The sequence below is a fragment of the Hermetia illucens genome, chromosome 2 (assembly GCF_905115235.1).
Source record: "Hermetia illucens chromosome 2, iHerIll2.2.curated.20191125, whole genome shotgun sequence".
NCBI lineage: Eukaryota > Metazoa > Arthropoda > Insecta > Diptera > Stratiomyidae > Hermetia > Hermetia illucens.
Window position 1 is genome coordinate 108,776,940 of NC_051850.1, and position 23,730 is coordinate 108,800,669.

At 42.5% G+C, this 23,730-nt stretch overlaps 1 protein-coding gene across 1 annotated transcript in view; it reads right to left on the reverse strand.

Moving 5' to 3' along the window:
* Positions 1-8,964: 8,964 nt before the first annotated feature.
* LOC119648526 overlaps positions 8,965-23,730 on the reverse strand; it is a 150,789-nt gene continuing 136,023 nt past the window's right edge. The window contains exons 9-11 of the mRNA XM_038050294.1: positions 9,395-9,595; positions 9,188-9,330; positions 8,965-9,130 (exon numbers count right to left, since the gene is read on the reverse strand). Coding sequence (XP_037906222.1) covers positions 9,046-9,130; positions 9,188-9,330; positions 9,395-9,595 — 429 coding nt within the window. The 3' untranslated portion in view covers positions 8,965-9,045. The remainder of the gene's footprint in view (positions 9,131-9,187; positions 9,331-9,394; positions 9,596-23,730) is intronic.

Genomic DNA, 23,730 nt, shown 5'->3' on the forward strand with positions numbered 1-23,730 from the left:
TCAGAGAGTCCAACCTGGCCCAGGGCAAATTCCTATCTGGATTTGTGCATTGCTGACGCGCGCTTGAACTTTAATTTTAGGAATCCTCAACGGAAACTACAGACTCTTCCTTACGATAGCGATCATAACGCTATTCTTATTGAAGTTCTGTTTGATGGACGAAGAGTTCGCCTTCTGCCGATGGACAGTGGTGTCCACAGGCTGAACTTTAAACAAACAAATTGGAAGAATTCCAAGAGAGGTTTATTCGGGGATATCGAGAGGAATGCCCACCTCTTGATGGGGAAAAACGATAGTACAATTGCACCAGGTGACAGGAACTTGAGCAACGAGGAAATACTACAGTATCTTCTCAAGCTGGAGAACTTAACGCTGGAACAATTGAACAAGTCGTCCTAAAATTAAACCTCGCAATAATATGGAAGGATATGAAAACTGCAGCCATAAAACGGTTGAAAAAAGTGAAAAGCCTTCTGCTCACTCGCGTCAACAAAATCTATCGGAGATATGGGGACTATCATCATCCCATATTGGTTGAGTTCAAATCACTTCTAAAGATCGCGCGGGATCTTATCCGTCAACATTACGTAAATGAAGTGAACTCCCAGTGGCGGGAGAAGTTAAAGGGTATTTCACCAAGCGATCCAGATTCTATGTTTACTAAGATAAACACGTTATTCCGGAAGAAGTCACGAATAACTGTGCCGAGAATTAAAGTCAGTGGCAGCGAGATACAACACCTTATTGACTCAGGTATAGACACGAATAGTGTAACTGCTGATACGCAAGGCAATTACACCGTGATGGATGATGCTCTGAAACTCGAACTTATAGGGGAGCACTTTGAATCGGTGCATCGGCCCAGAACGGACTTAGAGCCAACGCGACTTCGGAAATTGTAGAACGAGATGTCCACAATTTCAAATATAGCCCTGAACGGCACCACAGTTCTCCAATCTAGCTCTGCGTTGCAGGCTGATCTCATACCGAGTGATAATCCATATTCAGAAGAGTAAACAATAAGAGATCATCCGGTATGGATGGCATTCCCAACGTGGTCCTCAGGCATTTACCAGACATTGCCATTCGTAATTATTGCATTTTGTTCAATAATTTATTGAACAATTCCTTCTTTCCAGAACAATGGAAGAAAGCCCGAGTATTCCCGATTTTAAAGAGAGGGAAGGATTCATCCAGCCCTCAAAGCTACCGCCCAATCAGTTTGCTGCCTAACATCAGCAAGGTGTTTGAAGTTTTGGTATTGAAAGCCTTGAACCGGCATATAAAGAAGAAGGAATTATTGCCGAACGCGCAATTCGGATTTCGATCTGGACATTCGACAATACATGCAGTAACGAAGGTAACGTCTGATATTTGCTGGCGGATTAACAATGGTGAGTGCGTAGGCGCTTGCCTTATAGACACGGAGAAAGCCTTTGATACCGTCTGGTTGGATGGACTGATTTTCAGGCTCCTGAAGAATGAGTTTCCCAGTCACCTCGTAGCGATGATGTGTAGTATGCTGTATGGCAAGTGCTTTGTCATTACGGACGGAAATCTCACTACTAACAGAGAATTTCATGTTCTGAATGGATTACAGCAAGGGACAGTGACTGCGCCTACACTTTTTGCGGTATTTGCCGGCGAATTACTCAATTCTTTCGATTTTAATAAATCTCCTAAAAGGTCGTTGGTTGCCTTTGCTGACGATCTGATAGCCTACACGGCACACAAGAAGGTAACTGAGGTGCAAGTTGAATTTCAGAAGATGTTCAATGATATTAAGTTCTTCACGAACAGTTGGCGGATGAAAATCAATGCGCAAAAGTGTGAAACGATTCTGTTCGAAATTCCTTGGCGTATGCCAGTAGGAACTTGAAAAGGAATTGGAGAGACTTCCACATTGTCGCGAACGAGGATAGTTCAGAGCGCATTCCTCATAAGAAGTGCATTAGATACCTGGGTGTGCGTCTTGACGAGCGTCTCCAATTTAACGAGCACGTTAAAGTCGCGCTAGAAAGCGCTCGCAAGGCATTCATGTCTCTTCGAAGACTCTTTTATGCTCCACATCTTAGCCGGAAGGTTAAGATTATTTGCTATCTTACTTTGGTTAGACCGGTGCTTACCTACGGGTGTGCTATCTGGTTTAATTTGAGTGCTAGCCAAATGGAGAAAAATAAGGATCTTTGAAAGGAAATGTCTGCGTGCTTGCACGGGGGCTTAATAGGACTGCTTCGTCAAACTATGAGCATTATGTAACTAATGAAGTGATGTATGCAGCTGCTGCTGTGCCAAGAATCGATACAGTTATCGTCAGATTGATTCGGAATCATATAGTGCGATCTGCTTCGCATGGTGAGAACCCTTGGGTTTCGCAGCCGTTCTACCCAAATGATGGGTATTTCGAGAAAACTCTCACGACAGGCTTCATTCCTCCCGAAGCGTTCGTGTATCTTGACAGGAATGGTCTAATTCTTGATTCTGCCGGTGATCCGGTTATGTATCATATACATAGACGGGCCACGGACAAAAGGATAGAATACCCCCCGAATTTGACAGTGGGGGCTCAGGGATTCGACTGGAGATACTCCAGAGCGAGAGCAATTAACATTAAGCGGGATGAAAAAGAGAAATCTGGTACTGGTGGCTGCGGGATGCCGGTTAGCGGTGGCCGTGCTCAGTTCTGTCATTTGTTTCTTGGTGGGGCTTTGTAAATATGTACACATTGAACGGGTGCTGATTTTGTCTCCAGTTGTAACTTATAAATACATACGTTATTATTCTTTGTTTTTTTTGCATGGATGTTATTGTAAAAAAAAAGCAAAAATGTGTAATGATAGTTTTAAGAACAATAATTTAAGTTAAAAGTATCTTTTGAAGCGATCAAATGTTTATTATTACTTTTATATTTCTTTATTTGCCACTAAGGCCAAGTGAATTCTGTCGGGTTTTTGACCAATTCCCGACAACTTATTGTAAAATTAGATTTTCATTTCTACTGTTTCTCTTCTCTGTCTGTAAATCGTTATTCAAAAATTTTGAGAGCCCACAGTGGCCATTAGATTTAAGTTATTTTTGTTATTTTAAAAGATTGTTTTTATTGTTCATTTTTCCAATCTATATACTATTGTTACCTATTTCTTAAAAATAAAAATGATTTTAAAAACAAAACAAAAAACGATTTTTCAATCGTTTAATTTGGTCGGTAATTTTTAAGATTTTCGACAAAGAAGCGAGAGCGGATCTGGAGCTATTAATGGGCGACATCATGTTCGGTGACACCGTGGTCAGAAATGACAGTTTCTAGATATACAAATTGATCGACGCCCTCGATGCTCTACCCATTAAGGCAGATGAAGAGATTGTGATTACCCGTCACACTGAGAACCTCGGATTGGTTCGAGCTTATCTTCAGATCAATTCTCTTTGTCTCTCCTTCCAAATTCAGAGCACTTTAGCCAAGTACCAGATGTCATCAGTGTAGGAAAGGTGGTCCACGTTCTTTGTACAAGGCACCATGAACAATGTTACAGATAACAAGAATAATATCCGGATAGGCTCTACTTGGAACCTCGAATTCCTCTTTGATTTTACCTTGGTATAGAAAGTGAGATTTTCACCATCATATGTCGATCCGATAACAGCAATTAACTTCTTCGAAATGCTCCCGATGTAGTCCTCGTTCGCACTGCTGAAATGGTTTCAGACTCAATGAAGAGCAAATGAAAAGGATTATACTCTGCATACTATTCTAAAATGTTCCGAATGGTATTGAGGTCGTGAATGCAGGAGGGTCCAGAAAGGAAGCCAGCCTTTCTGTCGATCAAGCCTTGCTAGTGTTCTCTATGCGTTCCAGGATTATTTTATCTATTATCCTTGTGACGGAAGGGAGCAGACAGATACCCCTCGGGAATTTAAATGATCATTTCCGTCTTTCACTCTCGGATAAAGTCTAGGATTCTTCTTCATCTGCTCGTCATTGTGAAAGATGACACACAAGTTCCTTCGTAATGCGTTATACAAATATGGCCTAATCAGAAGCACATTGCCTGGGTCCATCCAGATAGTTCCATGAGATCAGGATAGAAACTACTTTAAGAGGTTAAAAAACAATTTTATGCATAGATCTTTAACTTGACTAGCGCATTATGTGCTGAAAAAATTGTTAAGCCAAATCCGCTTTCCTTAGATTTTATCGGGTACAGGCTCAGACTCGAGGGTACATAGACCTGGACATAGTCTTCTACCAGTGCATTTGTATTTTAAGTAACTGTATTTTGTTCGTAATTAAAAGTGAGAAATACCTTGATATCCGAAATCCGACTTTCCAAACAATTTTTTTCGAGTGCGTCGATAAAATTAGGAAAAACGAGAGGCAGCTCTTGGAATAATACTGTGGCGCGGCGGGATTCGCGGCATTCGAAATTTATTTCGAAAGATTGCCCCGTAATGTTTTTCAGAGGTATTGTATCAGGCCACCGCGTAAACCTGTCGATGATTGTGAGGCAATACTTGCAACCGTGCGAGTCTCCCAGAGGCCCTACTATGTCGAGGTGTATTGTGTGGAACGGCTTGGTAGTGCGGGGAATGAGTCCACTTCTTTCCTTACATGCTTGGTGACTTTACACTTACTGGCATGTGATGCACTCTCTGACCCAGGAATTGACATCCTTGTTCATGGAGGTCCAGCAGTATTTCTCGGTGACTAACCGATTTGTTAACCTGATGCCTGGATGCGCTAAGTCGTGAACCGCGTGAACACTTCCTTGCGAAAGGTGGCCGGAATGTATGGCCGAGGCTCTTTTCCGAATCTTCGCAGCGGAGAGAGAGGTTCGAGCCGAAATTTATATTTGGGGTTGGATTTGAGGCTCTGAAGTACTGCGTCATCCTCCTGCGCCTTGGCAATAGCCGGGAAGTCGAATGAGGCGGGGATGTTAACCTCGGAGACACGAGACAAAGTGTCAGCAACTATGTTGTCTGGCTGGCTTATGAAGCTCAGGTGTCGAAGCTGACGAGGGGACGCTTTGTCGGGCTTTGTTTCAAAGCATAAGTGAGAGGCTTATGGTCCGTGAACACTGTGAACGGCCTGCCTTCTAGGGAGAAACGGAAGTATTTGATGGACAAGTACGCGGCGAGCTGTTCGCGATCGTAGGTACTGTAGTTCCGTTGAGCAGGGTTCAACTGCTTAGAGAAGAAGCTCAACGGCTGCCAGATCTGATTCACCTTTTGGTGAAGACCAGCACCTACTGCGGTGTCAGAGGCATCAACAAAAATGGCTAGGGGTGCATCTTGCAGAGGAAATGCCAAGAATGTAACATCAGCCAGTTGCTGTCGGGATTTATCGAACGCGCGGACAGTCTCTTCAGACCACAAGATCTATCGTGTGTCTTCAGTTTTGGGGCCAGATAAGTACGCGTTCAAAATGGACTGGTGTTGGGCGGCCTTGCGCAGGACATGACGATAGAAATTTAGCATGCCCAAGAACCTCCGCAAATCCTTTACAGTTTGAGGACGCGGGAAGCTTGTAATCGCTTGCACCTTGTCTAAGTCGGGCTGTATTCCTTCTGGGATTGCATTGCATTTCTCAACGTTTCGGACTAACTCGGCATCAAGAAGACGTTGAAAAATGCACTCGCGATGGGCTAAGTGATCGGACTCTGAGGAAGAAGCGACTAAAACATCATCCAAATATACGAAACAGAAGTGGAGGTTTCGTAGGCCCGAGTGGATGAACCTTTCAAAGGTTTGCGCCGCATTGCACATCCGTGAGTCGTTTGGGTGGACTCGAACAGTCCAAACGGTGTGCATATGCCGTCTTTGGAATGTCTTCTGGAGCTGCAAGGATTTGATGATAATAATAATAATAATCGTTGGCGCAACAATCCATGTTGGATCAGGGCCTTGAAGTGTGTTAGAGCACTTCATTCAAGACCGTAACGGTACACTAGGAGGCAATGTGGTCAGCATTGCACTCGCCCGAGATTATTACCCTGATTTGACTCAGGTACTCATTCACAGCTGAGTCGACTGGTGTCCGACGTCAAATCACGATACAAACTTTACTGCCACCAGTGAGATTTGAACCGCGACCTTCTGTACGAAAACCTTGCGCTCTAACCACTCAGCTATCCGGACGGATTTGATGATAAGCCTTGGTTAAGTCCAAGGTCGAAAAGATGCGGCAATTCGCGAGGTGATGTGCAAAGTCGTTGATAAGGGGAATTGTATATCGGTCAGGAATAGTCTGTGCATTTAGCCTTCTGTAATCCCCACATGGGCGCCATTCGCCGTTTGGCTTAGGGACCATATGCAGTGGGGAAGACCAACAGCTGTTTGAGGGCCTGCAGATACCCTTTTGAACAAGTTGTTCAAATTCTTTCTGCGCAATAGCCAGTTTCTGGGATGTGGGACATTGTGATTTACTGGTTTGGAGAGACTATACTAGGTAGTAATCTGGCTGAACTTTTGGAGAAGTGCCCGAACATGAGAGTCGGTAATGTCTTCTAAAAGAAAGGAAAGGTTATTGCCTGGGTGAGATACCATTTGTCCGACGAATTAAGGTTGGTCGTGGAATCTATAAGAGACTTGTTTTGCAAGTCCACCAGCAACCCATAGTGACACAAGAAGTCTGCGCCTAGTATGGGAAGCTGACATCCGCCAGGATTAAACGCCACGAAAATGTCTTACGCAAACCAAGACTCACGTCCACTTCTCTATACCCGTAGGTGTTGATACGGGAGGAATTTGCTGCTGCCAGTTTCAGTGGTTGTGGAAATAGTCGATGGCGCTGGGGTACGGGAAGAACCGAAACTTCTGCTCCAGTATCCACGAGGTAGTTGTGCCTGCTGAGAGGGTCGTAAATTGTTATTCGACGTGTCGCTGCGTTCTGGATGGCCGTCGCCAGAACCCCCCAGAACGCCAGTTTTTTGCGGCAGGCGCGAATTTACACCATGTTATTAAGGTTTTTTTAAAATAATTAATGACTAAAAATGGCGAAATTTATGTTCTTATCACATAAGCTAGTAATATTAAATTGAAACAATATTTATTTCAGATGAAAATCGAACTTGCTGCACGTCCCATAATTGGAGAACCCTACTTACGACCTTCGTGACACTAATGATAACAGATTTTGAATTATTCTGTTAGCAGTCTTGCAAGAGATGGCTGTTTGAAGTACCTAGTTTGCGCGGAAAGCGGTCCCCAAACATGTGGGTTCCTCCAAACGGGACCACTTTCAACAAAATTAAACACGTGTTAATTGAACGTCGCCTTATCTCAGTCTTGATGAATGTCAAAACATATAGGGGAGTCAATATATACTCGGATCACTAACTCGTTGATATGGTGCTCAAGAATCGAATCATAATACCGCCTTGAATCTTCTCTGACAACCAAGTGAGAGTGAATACTACCTGAATGAATAATACCTCTAAGGGGGGAATGGATGCCGCAATAACCGCAGCTAAGAGAAGTCTTGGAGATGAAACATCGCCAAATGATATTCACAACCAACTGAAGAACGTTATCATTTACACATATTAAACTGCAGTCAAAAAAAGAATTGGAACGATTGCTTCTATGATGAATTTAAGCTAGCACCGCAATGGAAAAGTGCCGCATACCGGGCAATACTGCACTCTCAAAGAAGGTAGGTACGCATAGAGACCTATCAAGAACTTCGTCGAGTAGAGAAGCGACCTCACAGACCAATAAGTCTATGAACTGCAGGGACCAACCGCATCGGGTAAAGAAGTTTCACCAACAAGTCAACAGCATTATGCACCTCGATGCTCATTCTGGCGATACACATAAGGAAATCTGATTTCCGACCACATGGGCGTATTGGAGCATGCGTTGAGTATTTTGACGAACTGCACACTCTCTGCAGCAAGCGATGGAAAAGCTGTTGGAATATGGCTATCAGTTGGACCATCTTTACATCGACTTCAAGGCCGCCTATGATAGCATAGTTAGGGTAAAACTGTACACACACAGTATTAAAACCAAATTGATAAAATGATTAAGCTGATCCTGGCCGATATGCGAAGCCAGATAAAATCAGAAGGATCACTATCGAGAAGATTCAATGTCAACAACACTCTAAGACAAGAGGTTATTCTATCATGCGTCCTCTTTAATCTGGGATGCAGATGTTAATGTAAGTTCTACCATCCTTCTCAAATCCCCCCAACTACTGATCTATGCTGACAATATTGACATCCTGGGAACAACAACTCCAGATGTACAAACCGCCTTCATCGAAAAGGAAAGAACATCAAATGGCCACTGAAGCTACAACTTTGAGATCATTGATAATTTCTCCTATCTGGGGTCGAAAATCACAACCAATAACAACGATCAAATCCGCGCACGGATGCTGGCTGCCAACAACACCTTATTCAGCTTACAAAAACTATTTCGCTTGAAACATATCACCATATGGTCGAAGCTCTTACTGCATAAGGCAATGATCTAGCCTAGGGTGGGTACTTTTCGAAGATATGCTCAGTGTACAAGTCAATCTCTTATTTCATTTTGCCTATTTAATTCGATCATACATACATATTATCCCCATCCATTCCAAATTACGGTTTCGTCCAGGGCAGAGGCAACTCATCAGACGCTGCCTCACCTCTGTCGTGGGAGCAGCGTCTGATGTGTTGCTTCTGCCCTGGACGAACCCGCAAGTCATAAATTTTACAACTTGGGTGCTTGCCCAAGAATGAGGGTCCTGTGGACCACAACCGTGAAAGCGTGTTGCTTTCCAACTGGTCCAGTCCGCCTCGATCCTTAAACAAAAATTTTTAATTTTTCAGTGTTTTATTTGAATTTAAATATTTTTAATCAAAGCAAAATGTCTAAGCGTATGGACGATATCTGTGTTCATTAAACCTCGATTGGCTTTGGTGCGTTAAATAATTGTAGATTCAGATTTTAAATAAATTTAAGGAAACACTGAGATACTTTTCACGTCATTTTATTGAAAAGCGCTCGGATGTGGATGGTGATTAAATACAATTGAAATACCATGAGGGTTGCTTGTTAAATATGGTATAAATATTTGTCTGCTGGTTCTTCAGGCTTCTTTTTGGGCGTATAGGGATTGTGCTCTGGGTCGGCGTTGAGGCTACAAAATGTATTCATTGAAAAATTGAGTGAAATAAATGAAGCAAAAACGTCTTACTGGTAGTATTGCGTTGCTTCAGCACAATTGACATTGTACCACCAATCACAAGCGAATTCTTTCTGATTGAAAATGGTTCCGTTGGTGCAAAGAAAGGCAGCGCCTTGGTATCCTTCACGACCATCGTGACAAACATGGTATGCCTGAGAATGATAATAACGCATAGTGCAATTTATATATTGAATAGTTTTAGCTTAATATGCGTACTTGACATCCGGTTTCTACGTTGGCGTACATTCCGGGAACTGCTGGAACATCGTGGCAGTTGAAGTTCGTGTGTGGTACTTCATGATAAAGAGGATAATCTACTCCAGGAACGCCTGGAATTTTGCTCAAGTCTTGGCCTTTTTCTTTCTTAGGTGCTGGCTGTAGCAGGATTGCTTGTGGTTGATAGAGAGAACCGTAGCCCTGGAAATAAAGTTCACAAAAATTAAACGATTCCCTAGCGTTAGACTATAAAAATATTCAGGTTACTCTATTGCAAGATTAAATTGTTATTATGGTCATATACATATGAATGAAAATCTAAACACCACCATTCCCCAACGAATCTCTGATTAGCTAATAACGGAAGAAAGCAATGTGAACGGAGAAAATGTTCAGTCAAAATACTAATAAGCAGTGGAGGAAGTTATTGAACACCCTTTCACTTCAGTACTGATTATTAAAGCACAAGGGGATACTATACGATCGATTAGAGGACATTGAATTTGGGAATGACATGGTACATGAAGGTGTTTGTGTGATAATCAACACCAGGAAACTTAAAGGCCTGACGTTTTCCTTTATTTAGTTAAAGAAACCGCAAAATTCCATGTGAAATACATGACTATCCGTCGCTCTTTTATACATTAGCTTCAGATAGCCTTTCCAGAACTCTGATGTTTTTCGAGGTGATAGTGTATGGAGGAATATTATGTTAGAAGCTCTACTACGATATTCGTGCACCTCTTTTCATGGGGAACTAATTCTACCACTCATGTGACTTCAGGTTCCTTAAAAAAAAAATGCGAATTCCTAACTGGAATAGTCAGAGCAGCGGAGGGCGCAACATCAAAAGTCGTTGAGGATGCTGAGAGTCCTGAGTCCGCATCTACTTGATAACGGATCGGACCAGCAACTTACTTTCTCTCTTGTGGTCTACGGACTCTTCATTTTTGGGTTAAACACTGAAGTTTATCAAAAAAGTTGACTGACAATTTCAAAAAAGAGGAGTCCGTGGACCACAAAAGACGAAGTAAGTTGCGTCCCAAGTGGTTTGGTCCGTCATCAAGTAGATGCGGATTCAGCACTCCCAGCATCCTTATAAAAAAAATTCACTTCGCTTGGTTTAGGTCCGAACTTACGACGGATTTCACTTTAATATAATTCGCACGGATGTTATGTTTGCGAATATACATAAATGGAATGGTTATCATCTGTCGGTACTCTCGGTCACGCTGCTCTCAGGGCAGGGATGAGGCAGCATCTGATGAGTTACCTCTGCCCTGGATGAAACCGCCAGCCAACTTTTGTCATCCATAATCGGTTCTAATTTCACCATTGTGGAGGACGAAGCTGGACGAACCAATCTTCACATTTTAATTATCAATGACGTTTTAGTGGTCTCGTACATAATGCTTACTCGGTTAAACTTAAACAGCACGTGGTGTCAATTATATACCAACTGGTTTATATGATATTTCTGTTTAGTGCAGTTAAGGTCATTTGACAAGTGATGCACCAATTTCGCCGCATATTTTTAACGGTAAATGCTTCTATGTTCTAAAAACTAATAGTCAGACATCAGACATTATGACCAAGGGGGTCTTTCTATGATAATTTGTGGTCAATAAACGCTCATAGATATTCGGTTATTTGGCGCCCTCAATTTTCATTCCTGATAAAGTAGTTAGCGTGAAGTTAAATTCTCAGTGAAAGTAGTTGGTTCAGCCTTTGTAAGATTTTCCGTAAATTTCTTTTGGTCGCGTCAGTTGTACATTTGCATATTTGCTAATAATTATAATTGGCTGGAACGGCTACAAATAATACTTTCTTTTTCCAAAATTGTGACAAATTGAAGTTGAGAAGCCATAACGCGGAAAAAAGGATCCTCAACTATCCAGTATCGGGGGTTTTTGGGAGCGGGCATCCAACGATCGTAGTGTCTCAGTAATGGAAACTTGGCTACTCTGACTCCTAACGCTACAAGCAAATATGAACGAGTGCCATTTAGGCCCACTCAAGTCTATTTAAGTGGAGATTTATACTTATAAGCTCACTATTGATGAGGGCTCATTCATCTCGTGAGTTGGAAAGAAAGGGATATAGTCGATTGATCGAGTCGAATTTCAAACATAGTTGTCAACCTACCAGCTGATAGTAGATCCAGCTAGTTTACCAGCCCTTTGATTCTCAACGATGAGTAGAATGTTCTCTGCTCAGTGCACATCTCAAAGACAACCCGATGTCTTTCAAACACTATTGGAAAGGTGCTGAAGAAGGTGAGTTACCAATTGTTCATTGACGAAACCGTTAGTCCTTCAGTGTTATAATATGGATGGATGCTTAGATTTTGAACACTTTAGCAAAGTTGGGAGAACCTGACAACTTAGTACGGCTAGTTAAGAATTAGTTCTTGATGAGGTTTCTATGGTACGAAACGCCCAATAGTTAAACTAGCTATGATGGAGTGGAAGACAGATTCAGTCTTTATTTTTTTAGTTGGCTCGAAATCGATGATTACATACCTGTGGTTGTGATCAATGCTTAATGAACTCTTAGAAGAACTAACAGATACTGGAATACAGGTTCAGGGTTATGCTGATGATATTGTTTTAATCTGTAGGGGCAAATATCAGAATACTTATGTGACAGAATTCAAACCGGACTGCGAATCACCAACAGGTGCAAAAAACGCGGGGCTGCGCTTTAATTCAGGGAAGGCCAATATAGTACCATTCGCTTGGAAGTGCAAGCTTGAGCACCTGAGAGCCATTAGATTACATGACATGGAGGTGAAATGAGTAACAGAAGTCGAATATTTGGGAATAACTCTAAAACAAAAGCTACTCTGGAAAATACATGTTGAAAACATGTCGGAAACCCACAACGGCATGAGTTGCAGGTCCGCGGCAGGGAAAAATGGGGGCAGAAAGAACTGAACTCAGCACAACAGCCAGGGAGTTACATAAACTATAAAGGCTGGCTTGCCTTTGTATCAGTGGCGCAATGAGAACCTGCCCAACGGCATCCCTAGAGGTTCTTCTGGGATTGACTCTTCTTCATCCGTACGCACAAATGCAGGCAAGGGCGATCTTCAGAATGTCCGAGAGTATCAATGAGATGGGGAGTTACCTCAGTCGAAGGAAAATTGATGTTCTTTCTAGGCAGAATCCCGAATTATTGATACCGAAGGATAACATGACAACGAAGTCCCACTTCGATAAGAAGTCTGAAATACGTTGAAGTAACAGGGCAATCTGGGAGAGCGTGACATTGACATACGCCTTAAATCAGCAACTGATTACCTGATACACTGACGGATCCTTTACGGTAGAGGGAGAAGGCGGTGGGATCATTGGTCCAAGGAAAACGCACTTTGAACCAATGGGTAAGCTAGGGATATCTATTGACACTATCTGAAGATTCCGTAGAAGGGTGACAAAACCTCCACACATGTTCGGCGACAGTGTCGGACACTTGTGCAAAGTAGGTTCATGCAAATTCTTAATACCAGATGGCAGATTGAAATACTTGGAAATAGGAAACATAATAAAATTTCTGTCGATTATAGGTTTAAACGACATATTATAGTTGATACATGTACTATAACCAGTAAAGACCCTCACAAGATAGAGCAAATTCCAACATCTTCGGAACCTTTCCCCAAAATGGAACTGCGCGCGGTGGATAGTGCATATAGTGGCAGCACGTATGTATGAGGGTTCGCACTGGAAAAGGGACAGTGAATCCTATCTACTAGTAATTACTCCTACACCATTTACGGAACAAGCCGAACAAGAGTCGTGAACGAAACTGAATCGCTGCCAGTTTGCGTATCCGTGTAGGTGTTAAGTGGAAAACTGATGGATGCTCGCATTTTGAGATGAGAACTTTCATGGATGACAACATGGCAACTGCTTTACCTCCATGGGCTCCATTTAATATAATTTATGGCATTGATCTTTTACAATGAAAGACCCATAAGACCAAGAGCTTATGTCTTGTTGTGAGGACGGTTAGAGGCAACCATACTGCGACAGTTCTGTTTCGAGGATCTAGTTGTGGATTTAGGGGACCACGAGGCAGTGTACACCATTGCATCAATTAGAGGAGTAGAACATGCGATGTGATTGCGAGCTTCTGAAAAGCCATCCTCAAAAGAGCGCTTCATTGGGGACCAGAATGGTACACTACAGTACACTCTAGGAGGAAGTGTGGTTAACATTGCGCTCGCCCGAGATTCGCTACGGCAGCACAGCGCTCTAGCCACTTGAGCCAAATGCAACTATAACTTGATGTTCATTCCCAGATTTTGCAAAAAAATAACGAATTCAGCGCCATCATCGCCAGAAAGAGCGCGACTAAAATATTCAAATGGATCGTTGACTTCTATATTCTTTCCACTGCTGCAAATTGGAACACTACCGTGACGAGGTAGACTGAGGTTCTAGGTTTCGTTCGTGTTTATTTTCAGTCCGTTTCTGTATGCCTCCTTTTCCAAAGTTCACAACCATTTGCCCAAGGTCAATGATATGGTGAGAATGCAAGCAAATGTCATCAGCGTAATCGAGATATTTGAGGGAGAATTACATACCCCATTGAGCGCCGCCACCTCTTCCAGCCAAGACAATATGAAGAGCATCATTAATAACGAAAAGAAAAAGTATCGGTGACAAGATGCAACCCCAGCGGACTCCACTTCGGACTTAAGAGTTACTTTAAGATTTTACCTCCATACACCACCATGCACAAACACCGTCGTCATATGCCGCTCTATATATAGTTAATAAATATTAATTTCTCCGGAATGATTTTCTGTGGAGAAATCCTGTTCGCGCTATCGAAAGTTTCCTCGAAATCGAGGAGTGGCAGGAAAAGCAGTAAACTAAACTCCGTACATATTTTCTAGGTAACGAAGCTCGGTAGTGTCGCATTCACCCTCCCTCACAGTCATCATCAGCTCTTTACGTTCATCGATTCGCCTTGACGTTTCCGCAGTCAGCCAGTTCTTGTAACGTACTTCTGGGCAACAGAGACACCCGCATTTCTGATAGCAGGCCGGTCAACTATGTTTTCTGGCTGATGGTTTTGAACATATGTCGCTTGCATAGCAAGAAGTTTCACTCATTGCTAGATGACAGCCGAATACGGAGACTGCTCGTATCGTTTTGGGAGTTGATGTTCTATTGACTTGCGTGATTGCTTTCGAGGGCAATGTTAACGCTTTTTTTACGCCTATTCAGAATCTAAGTTCTAAATCTGCTGCTAAACGCGATATGGGCCTTTTGGTAACTAACTAAATGGCCAACCAAATGCATAGCTAGTCGAAACCCATCTAACCTGTTTGAACAGTGCGCCGCCAATGACACCGATGACGAGGGAGCGAATTGCAAAAGTCTATACACTTTTCATCGTAGTTGTTACGGATACCAGGACCATTGCGAGAAAAATTTTGTCAGAATCCACTTTGGCATTCGGATCACCCAACATGTTCACATCTTTAGACCCAGTCACTTTTGACATTAAGCAGAGAATACTTTGAGTCTTTTCTTAAGGGGGTCATCACCATGTATTTATTAGCATCTTGAGCATGCGTAGTAATTTTTTCAACCCGATAGCATAGTTCATTATTGAAATACAGAGCAACTTATACACTTATCTCCAAACAAGGTGTTTTTCTGCTGCCACGCTAGAGGCCGCTGTGATCATCTTAAAGAAAAAGGTAAACGGCATTTTATCTTGCAGACTTAACTACAGTCCGCAAGGATTATTAAAAAATATTGAATGCTACATTTTTGGTGCCGTGTTGAACTTTTTTTTGTGAATTTTGGTATTTTTTCAAGGCTTCTTTAATGAATTACAAAAAAAAAAGATACTAAATTATCCTAGTTTGTGAACCGTAGAAATATGTTCTGAATAAGTCGTGAAAATTTCAAAGAATTTCGTTTGACAGATTTTGGGCTTCGCTCAGCACATTTTCAATATGCAGTTTCGAGAAAAATGCATTTAAAAAGTAGAATGTAATTTATAGCCATAAAATCTTAACTGACCATTTATCTGCTATATCTAGTCCATAAACCTTGGCTTGGCTTCAACTCTTGTCCTTTTAGCGAAGTCATTCGAACTTCATTCGGACCGATTAATATGCGCTTTATTACGGCGATCGACATAAATCTGGCATGTGACTTATTACGTGTTTAACACTATAATTTCCGCACGACTCCGAATATCAAAAAATCACTTTGGGCATATATTCTACACTATACCTAGATACAATTGATGCAAAAAAAATCGATTCCGCGGATTTCATTTGATGAAAGAACAGTATTTCCTGAGCTGAATGCTTCTTTCTCTGCTTGGCAATCAGGTCAAGGAAATTGTAAATACATTCAGACTAAAGTGAGTCACAACTGAGGAAATATAGGGAGGAAATATAGTTCTCAAAAAATGAGATGTTGAGTCACCAATAGAAGATAGTAAAAGATACATTGTAAGCATAGATTAAGTTAGTTAGTTGTTACTCGCAAGGTAGATCGATACGAATAAATTTATTTTTTATTCAAAATTTTGCACTTCGTAATTTCCCCTGTACACATATATCTTCATTTTATTTTGCTGGTAATATGTACTGCAGAAATTATAATTAGAGCCAAACCACATTTGAATGTAGACAAATATCACGATTAATTGAACCTTGAGGTTTGAATGTGATTTAAGAAGCAAGAGGGGAGGAGGGGGGGGGGAATTCTGGTTTCCAATTAATTCGGTTTCATTGAATTGTCAGTACCTTTTTGGGTAATTATCAACTCTAGTACAGTGAAGGACATCTGAGATAAAATCGGATAAATCTTAGGTGTGCGCACTTAATTTTGAAAAACTGGCGGTTTTTTGTTATTCTCAATTAACAATGTTCGTGCCACTTCTCACGATAATTCACTACAAACTATAGCTCGAAGCACTTCACCATTTTGTCCAAATATCCTCGTAAGTGCAAACAGTCCAATCACTTTTGACCTACTCTCCAAAGTACAGACACTACATTTTCCAGACTATTTCCATCAAATCCGATAGCGACAATTCACATTGAAAGGGGGCATTAATCCACAACTGCGCAAACCACTAAGCTTCAAGCCTAGTATAGACTCATTGTACACTGTGTATGCCTTTTGAAGTTAACGACATTAAAATCAGTTATTATCGTATCTTGAGATACATTATCCAATTAATAAGTCGGGGAACTTGTCTAACCGGTAGTCGAGTCTAATAACAGATTACGCAATATGCGCTGAATTTGCATTAAATATCGGTCAAAGATTGCAGGGAGAACGTGCGGATACGATTATGGATCTCGTGAGCATGAATCTTAATTTCACGTAGTCGGAATTGCAATCCCAATTTCCGGTCTGTGATGAAAGAGAAATCTGCGTTGAGTAGATTCACTGCAGCTTGTCCAGGTGAGAAAAATAGACGGGGGAAATTGCATACGTACATAAATATATACATATTTGTATTTATTCGCTAATTATTAAATCACTTCTCCTAAATTTTCACATAACTTGATCAAAGCTATGAATTTAAGTAGATAGAATACTATAATATTCGAAATGGAGCTTATATAAAGATAGCCCCAAATTCCTTACCTCAACACTCACACATGCAACAAAGCTTAACACCCCGAAGGCGAGAGCAAGGAGTAGTCGATTGAAAATATTGGAACTCATACTTTAAACACTTTGTTCTTCGAAAAGGAAACTTCAGTGCTGCCTGCACAAATATAAAATTGAAACTAAAGTACCAAATCTTGGGGCGATCTAACGGTGCAATTGGCCAAAATCCCCCCAAAAGTATCTATTCCATAGTTTCATATATGGTGGGATTGTTTCATGACAATGTATTCAACCATAGATACTTTCATTACAGCATTTGCTTAAGATTTACTTCAGCAACGCATTGCCCTTTTCTATAAGCAACATGTAGTGTATATATGTACATATAAATGAAACCGCAATTATTGTACGCTGCATGTATGTAATCCATCCATTTGCATATGCGTGCACTTTTAAATTCGCAATAGATGCATGCACATTTCACTTCAATCAAACTGTTTATAAACTTCGTTCAAGTGGAAGAAGTTTATGCAAGTACAAGAGCATGCTTGAGTAATTAGTAGACATAATGCAGTTTGCACGTGAAAGCTTTAATCATTGACGATACCGAATATTTTATGGAGAATGGGATTGGGGTATTGTGCCTGCATCCACATGTTGAAGAAGATCTGGAGGACAGCTTCATCTATTCGCTGCGGTCTATACAACAGAGAACTGCGTCACGGGAAGGACAAGGATCCCATTGTATATCGCGTTCCACTCGAGAAGACCCAATACTGAGCCGTGTGGTACCCCTGCTGTGACGGTGTACTGCTTGCATATCGCATCCGTATCCTACTAAAGTGTCCTTTGCAAGAGGTACATTTCGAGCAGCGTAGTCAAATAACTAGGAACACTCGTTTTAGCCAATGAGCTTTTTATCCACTCCCAGCTGGCTGAATTGGGTGCATTTTCGATAGGCAATGACATGGTATTTATTAGACGACATTGCGTCTCGAACCAGCTCCAAGATCACGGTGTCGATCATTGAGTAGGCTTGTCGAAATCCAAATTGTCGCTCCGATAGACCATCCCTATATTTTTGATAGGGAGAAGTCTATTGTAGATGGCCCTTTCGAGCATTTTTCTACCTCAGTTATCGCAGGTAAGGCGTAGACGTCCAATGCTTGTTTATGTTTTCTGCGCTCTCCTTTAACCGGGGAAAAGAGCGCCATCAGGATATCGAGCAGAAGATACGGGTAGCTCAATTGTGGTGGTCGCTCTCTCATCTTCTTTATAACCACCCTGTAGTCTGTTCCCAAGAGCTTTTGGTTTCCCTCTCTGCAAAGTTCCTTGAAGCATTCTCGTTTGTGGTACCGTACAGCTTGCTTTAACCTACCTCGAAGGTTTGTATACACTTGCCGTTTCTTGTCGAAGTCTCGCCTTCGTCTAAATCGTTGGCAGATTCTTCTAGTTCCAAAATATGCAGCCCGCACCTCCACGATCTCGTCATTTCACCAATAGTTTGGCCGCCTATTTGCGAGGAGTCGGCATGACAGCGTTGCAAGCTCTCATTATACGTTTCATCATTTAATAATAATAATAATCGTTGGCGCAACAATCCATGTTGGATCAGGGCCTTGAAGTGTGTTAGAGCACTTCATTCAAGACCGTAACGGTACACTAGGAGGCAATGTGGTCAGCATTGCGCTCGCCCGAGATTATTACCCTGATTTGACTCAGGTACTCATTCACAGCTGAGTCGACTGGTATCCGACATCAAATCACGATACAAATTCCACTGCCACCAGTGAGATTTGAGCCGCGACCTTCCGTACGACAGCCTTGCGCTCTAACCACTCAGCTGTCCGGACGACCTTTTCGGGTCAATGCTATCAGCCAATGGAGAAATGCGTTGTGAAATTGCTTCACGCACTAACGCAACCTGAATGAAGTGGCGTTCCACAACTGGTGTTCTTTGTGATCGACGTATTAACGAACGTTTCAAATCTAAAATTTACAGCAATGTCGTCCGTCCTGCCGCTCTCTATGGTCTGAGTGTTGGCGGATATTAAAGACAATGAACGGCGTCTTGCAGTAATGGATACAATGAAGTTCCGTTGGACTTACGGCGTGACATGTTTTGATCACATATGAAATGAGGATATCCACGATCGAAGTCGATGGTAAATTACCAAAAGGCTAGCCGAAACAACGGTGGCTTGATATGCTGGATGGGGAAGCCTCACGATTGCATGCAGACAATGCATTTGATAGAACCAAATGGCGAAACCGATCACAATGAGCCGACCCCGCTTGTGAACGGGGCAAAGGCTAAAGAAAAAGAACAAGAAGAATAGCATCTCCACGAATGCATCCTCTTCAAACTTTTTCAGGGACCAGCCTTGATTTCCAGCTCAGCGGGAACGCATATCGCCGCATGGCTCATATTGGATCTGGAGGAAAATTGTCTGGTGATCGCTATGAGTATAATGCTCACTGAGAAACCAGACCATTTTGTTCGTCTCTATTGAGCTCAATCCTGTCTCATGAAAGGTGGATACATTTCCCGTCTTTGCAATCACCAAGTCTAGCTCCGCGAAAGCCCCGAGCAGGATATGGCCGCTGGTGTTTGTAGTTTCACTGCCCAGATCCACACCCCACACGTTGAAATCATACACCACGCCCTGAAACCATCCGCTATGGGGTTTCGATTTCTTGCATTGGAGACCAACATACCAAGCATTTCCCCGAATTCTTCTATGGTTGCGCTTGGGGGAGCACAGCAACTATATATGTAGATGCCAACTATTTTTGCAACGACGAATTCAACTTTTGGAAACTCCACCACTTCTTGGACGGCTTCATTTCCACACGCATTGCCAGTTACATCTGTAGGCATCGATGCATCGGTATGTCGAGGCACCACTCTTGCTGTTGCGATAAGGCTCGCTGATAACGGCAGCTTCAATTCCCTTCTCATGGGTGGTCTGTGAGAGCAGGTTTTGAGCTGACTCGCAGTAGCTGAGGTTGATACAAATAATTTTTTACTGTATTCAAGGCTCTCCTAAATACCTGCAGGCAATCGACGCCCTTTTTCCTATTGGGTCAGCATTGCACTCTCTGAACATATGACTTTCTCCCCCACATTTTCTGCACCCTTTTAACCTGTCACAGTCACCAGTGCATTTGGCCGCTATGTAGCCGAATTCAAGGTGTCTGCTGGCTGAGTCGGCATGTCTTTACATTGTACCACAATCTCCCGGCCCGCCCGTACTTGTGTCCCTTCTCCTACGGACTTCTCTACCTTGCCCAAGAAATTTTTAGCCATTTCCCGGCGCCTTCTTTAGCTCCAGCATCAAATCTCTTTTTTGGGAGCATCTGATTCGACTGACTCTTCTTTAAGGTCGATCAGCTCCGGATCGAATTTGACCTTTGAGCTGATAATCAATTCGGGCCGTGTTTCTTCTTTTACATGTGGCACTTTGCTTTCCGCCAACCGTGGTCCATACTTCTTTGGTTCCTTTTTGGAGGTTTACTTCACTTGGATCGATTGGAGCCGACGCCGCTGTTTGCACGACTTTGGTCACTTTGTTGTCCTTCCCTTCACTAGTGAGAGGCCTTTCTCTCCTTTTAGGTCCGGTAAGGATCCGAAAGAATTGTTCGCTCGCTTTCTATTCTTCTTTTCAAGCTTACTGCCTGCTTATCCGACCTGCGCATTAACATTCCCATGGACGCACACCTCCAAATGCGTAAAAGTGCATGTTCATATGCATCCACCGAGCATTCCCTCATCCGCATGAAGGGACGCGCTTGACTGTAGATCTGTCAACTCCAGACAGGCCTTTCTGTCTGTCACTCGCACTTTTGTCAGAAACGGCTGTACTGATTGGTGAAGAGGTGAGAACTGTGAACGCTCACATATGTAGTACATCTTTCTACGTTGAGTTTTAAGGGGGAGGGTTCTGATACATGCAAAAGGGGAGTGTAAAATCATTTTTCACCAAATATATTATAGTAATGTTGGGTATTAAATAAATGATGGGGGGGGGGGCGGTAGGTAAAAAATGATGAGTTCTTTAACGAACCCATTCTCAGTAACTACCCAACTGAACAAATTTGAAAAAATCATAAAGCTGCCTCTATAACGTGTCTAGGTCTCAAAATACTGTCCCCATCTATATCAACACAAATTAAGTTAATAATAGTATATTACTACGGGAAATTAACTGGGAACCCGCCTTAAGTTTATCCAGAGTTATGCAGTAATAAAGACCACGCTACTCCCAAGTTTGATCAAAATAGTACTACTACTAATTCACTAGAACCCAAAATGGTAATATCAATATCAGACTTAAGTGAGTAGATCGACAGGCTAAATAAACATATTATATACATATATTACGGGCTATATGCAAATGGAGTAGTTTCGCACTCAAATATTCTTACATTAGAAACAAGCAAAATGTTTCATAATTGAAGCGTCGAGCTTCCGGCTTCCGACTTGTTTAAGTTTGAAAACTAATTTCTATTATGAATACCGAAAATTGCAGCAATCTAGAAGCTTTTGAAAAGCAATTATCAAAAAAAATGAAGAATATTTTCCCGGTAAGGGCGAATTTTCTAATGAAAAATATACGAACTATCATTAAGCAATCCATAAACATTTTTCTTAATTACATGGATTCCTCAGGGGATCAATAGTTGCTAGTTTTCACTCAATGTAGGTAGCAGTCAATAATGAAAACTGCGTCCCGACTTGCCGCTGCCCTTCCCATTTTTATTGAAATTTTTATTTCGGGCCGCTACGAAAACTCCAGGTCCGGCGGAAATCCCCCATTCTTCACCCCCCATTCGTCAAGCCTAAACATATCGATACCATTATCGTTAGAGGCATCGATGGTCTCGTTTAGAGTGGAACATGCAGTAATTCAGGTTAATCATTGAGAGCGCGAGGCGGATTATCGGAAGTTATCTACAAACACACAATCACAGGGGGATTGGAAGTTAGAAGTAATAGTAACAAATCACCTTTCCTATTTGCTTTAATGAGCAGAACATCGAATTTGCCTACATGCCTAGCGTTGTATCTGTGGATGTGCGACCGAACTCGATGTTATTCAGCGCGTTAAGAGCATAAGATCTGTCTTTGCTGTTTTGACCAAAACGTTGAATGTTGCTTCACACCACTGTTCTGTCCGCGTTGTTATCTGGGAGCAGCCCTACTATTACTAGTGACGGCCACCATTACTCGAAGTTTTCGTTCGTGTCATTTCGAACGAAGAACTGCATTGGCGTATGGGCCAGGTGGCGCCAGACTTGTTGGTGAGAAACAGAAATGGCAGCGGATTGGTCATATTTTAACAAAGGGCGATCACTCAATTGCTTGTTATGTCATACAGTGGACTCCACTATCCCTGAGTGGCCGTCGAATTGGTCGGCCTAGGAACACTTAGCGTAGAACAATGGTGGGGGAACCTAGACTTCTTGGGAAAATCTGGAAAACGGGGGTACTTTTGGTGAACAGACAGCCATAGCTGGTAAGTATGATTGCTCCATTTAGGCAATAATGGCAACCCTATACATTGTCTCCTTTTCTTGTGTTTTTTGCAAGTTTGTTCCAAATTTGTGACTTCTTCTTTTTCTTCAGCCTTTGTCCCGTTCACAAGCGGGGTCGGCTCGTCGTGATCGGCTTCGCCATTTAGCTCTATCGGATGCCTGATCTGGGTGCAATCTCGAGGCTTTCAAATCCCCATCCAGCGTATCAAGCCACCGTTGCTTAGGTCTGCCTTTTGGTCGTTTACCATCGACTTCGATGTTCAGACCAATCTTGGCAAGTGAATTCTCGTTTGCACGAATTGCGTGACCATACCATCGAAGACGCCTCTGTCGCAACTTTTCCACGATCGGTGCAACACCATAACGATCGCGGATATCCTCATTTCGGATGTGATCTAAACGTGTGACGCCACTAGTCCAACGTAGCATCTTCGTCTCCATTACCGCAAGACGCCGTTCATTGTCTTTTATGGTCGGCCAACACTCAGAACCATAGAGAGCGACTGGACGGACGGATTTGAGACGTTCGTTGATACGTCGATCACAAAGAACAACAGTTGTGGAACGCCACTTCATCCAGGTTGCGCTAATCCGTGAAGCAATTTCATAACGCAGTTCTCCATTGGCTGATAGCGTTGACCCGAGGTATTTAAATCGCTCAGTTCTGGGCAGATCACTGCCGCTGACAGTAATTGCGCCTGTTTCATGGGGATCGGTCTACAAAAATTCAGTTTTGTTTAAATTCAATCTGGGACCGTGTTGCATGAGGCGATCATTCCATTTTTGAACAAGTTGCTCGAGATCATTTTTGCTATCAGATGCTAGGAAAACATCATCTGCATAAAGCAGTGTGTAGGGCGCTGGACGTTGGATATCCCGTGTGACGGTGTCCATAACAAGGACAAAGAGGAGTGGTGAGAGGGCACTTCCTTGATGAACTCCAACAGAGACACGAAGCGGTTTTGATACACCCGCCATACTTCGAACTTTACTTTTCGGATCGTGGTAGAGCAATTGAACCCAGCGCACGAGTTCTTCTGGTACGAAGTGTTATCGTAAAGCATACCAGATGAGTTCGTGTGGTACACGGTCAAACGCTTTCTCTAGATCCAGAAAGGCAATGTAAAGAGGGCGATGCTTCTCACGGTGTTTCTCCATGAGTAACCGTGCAGCGTGTATTGCGTCAGTAGTTCC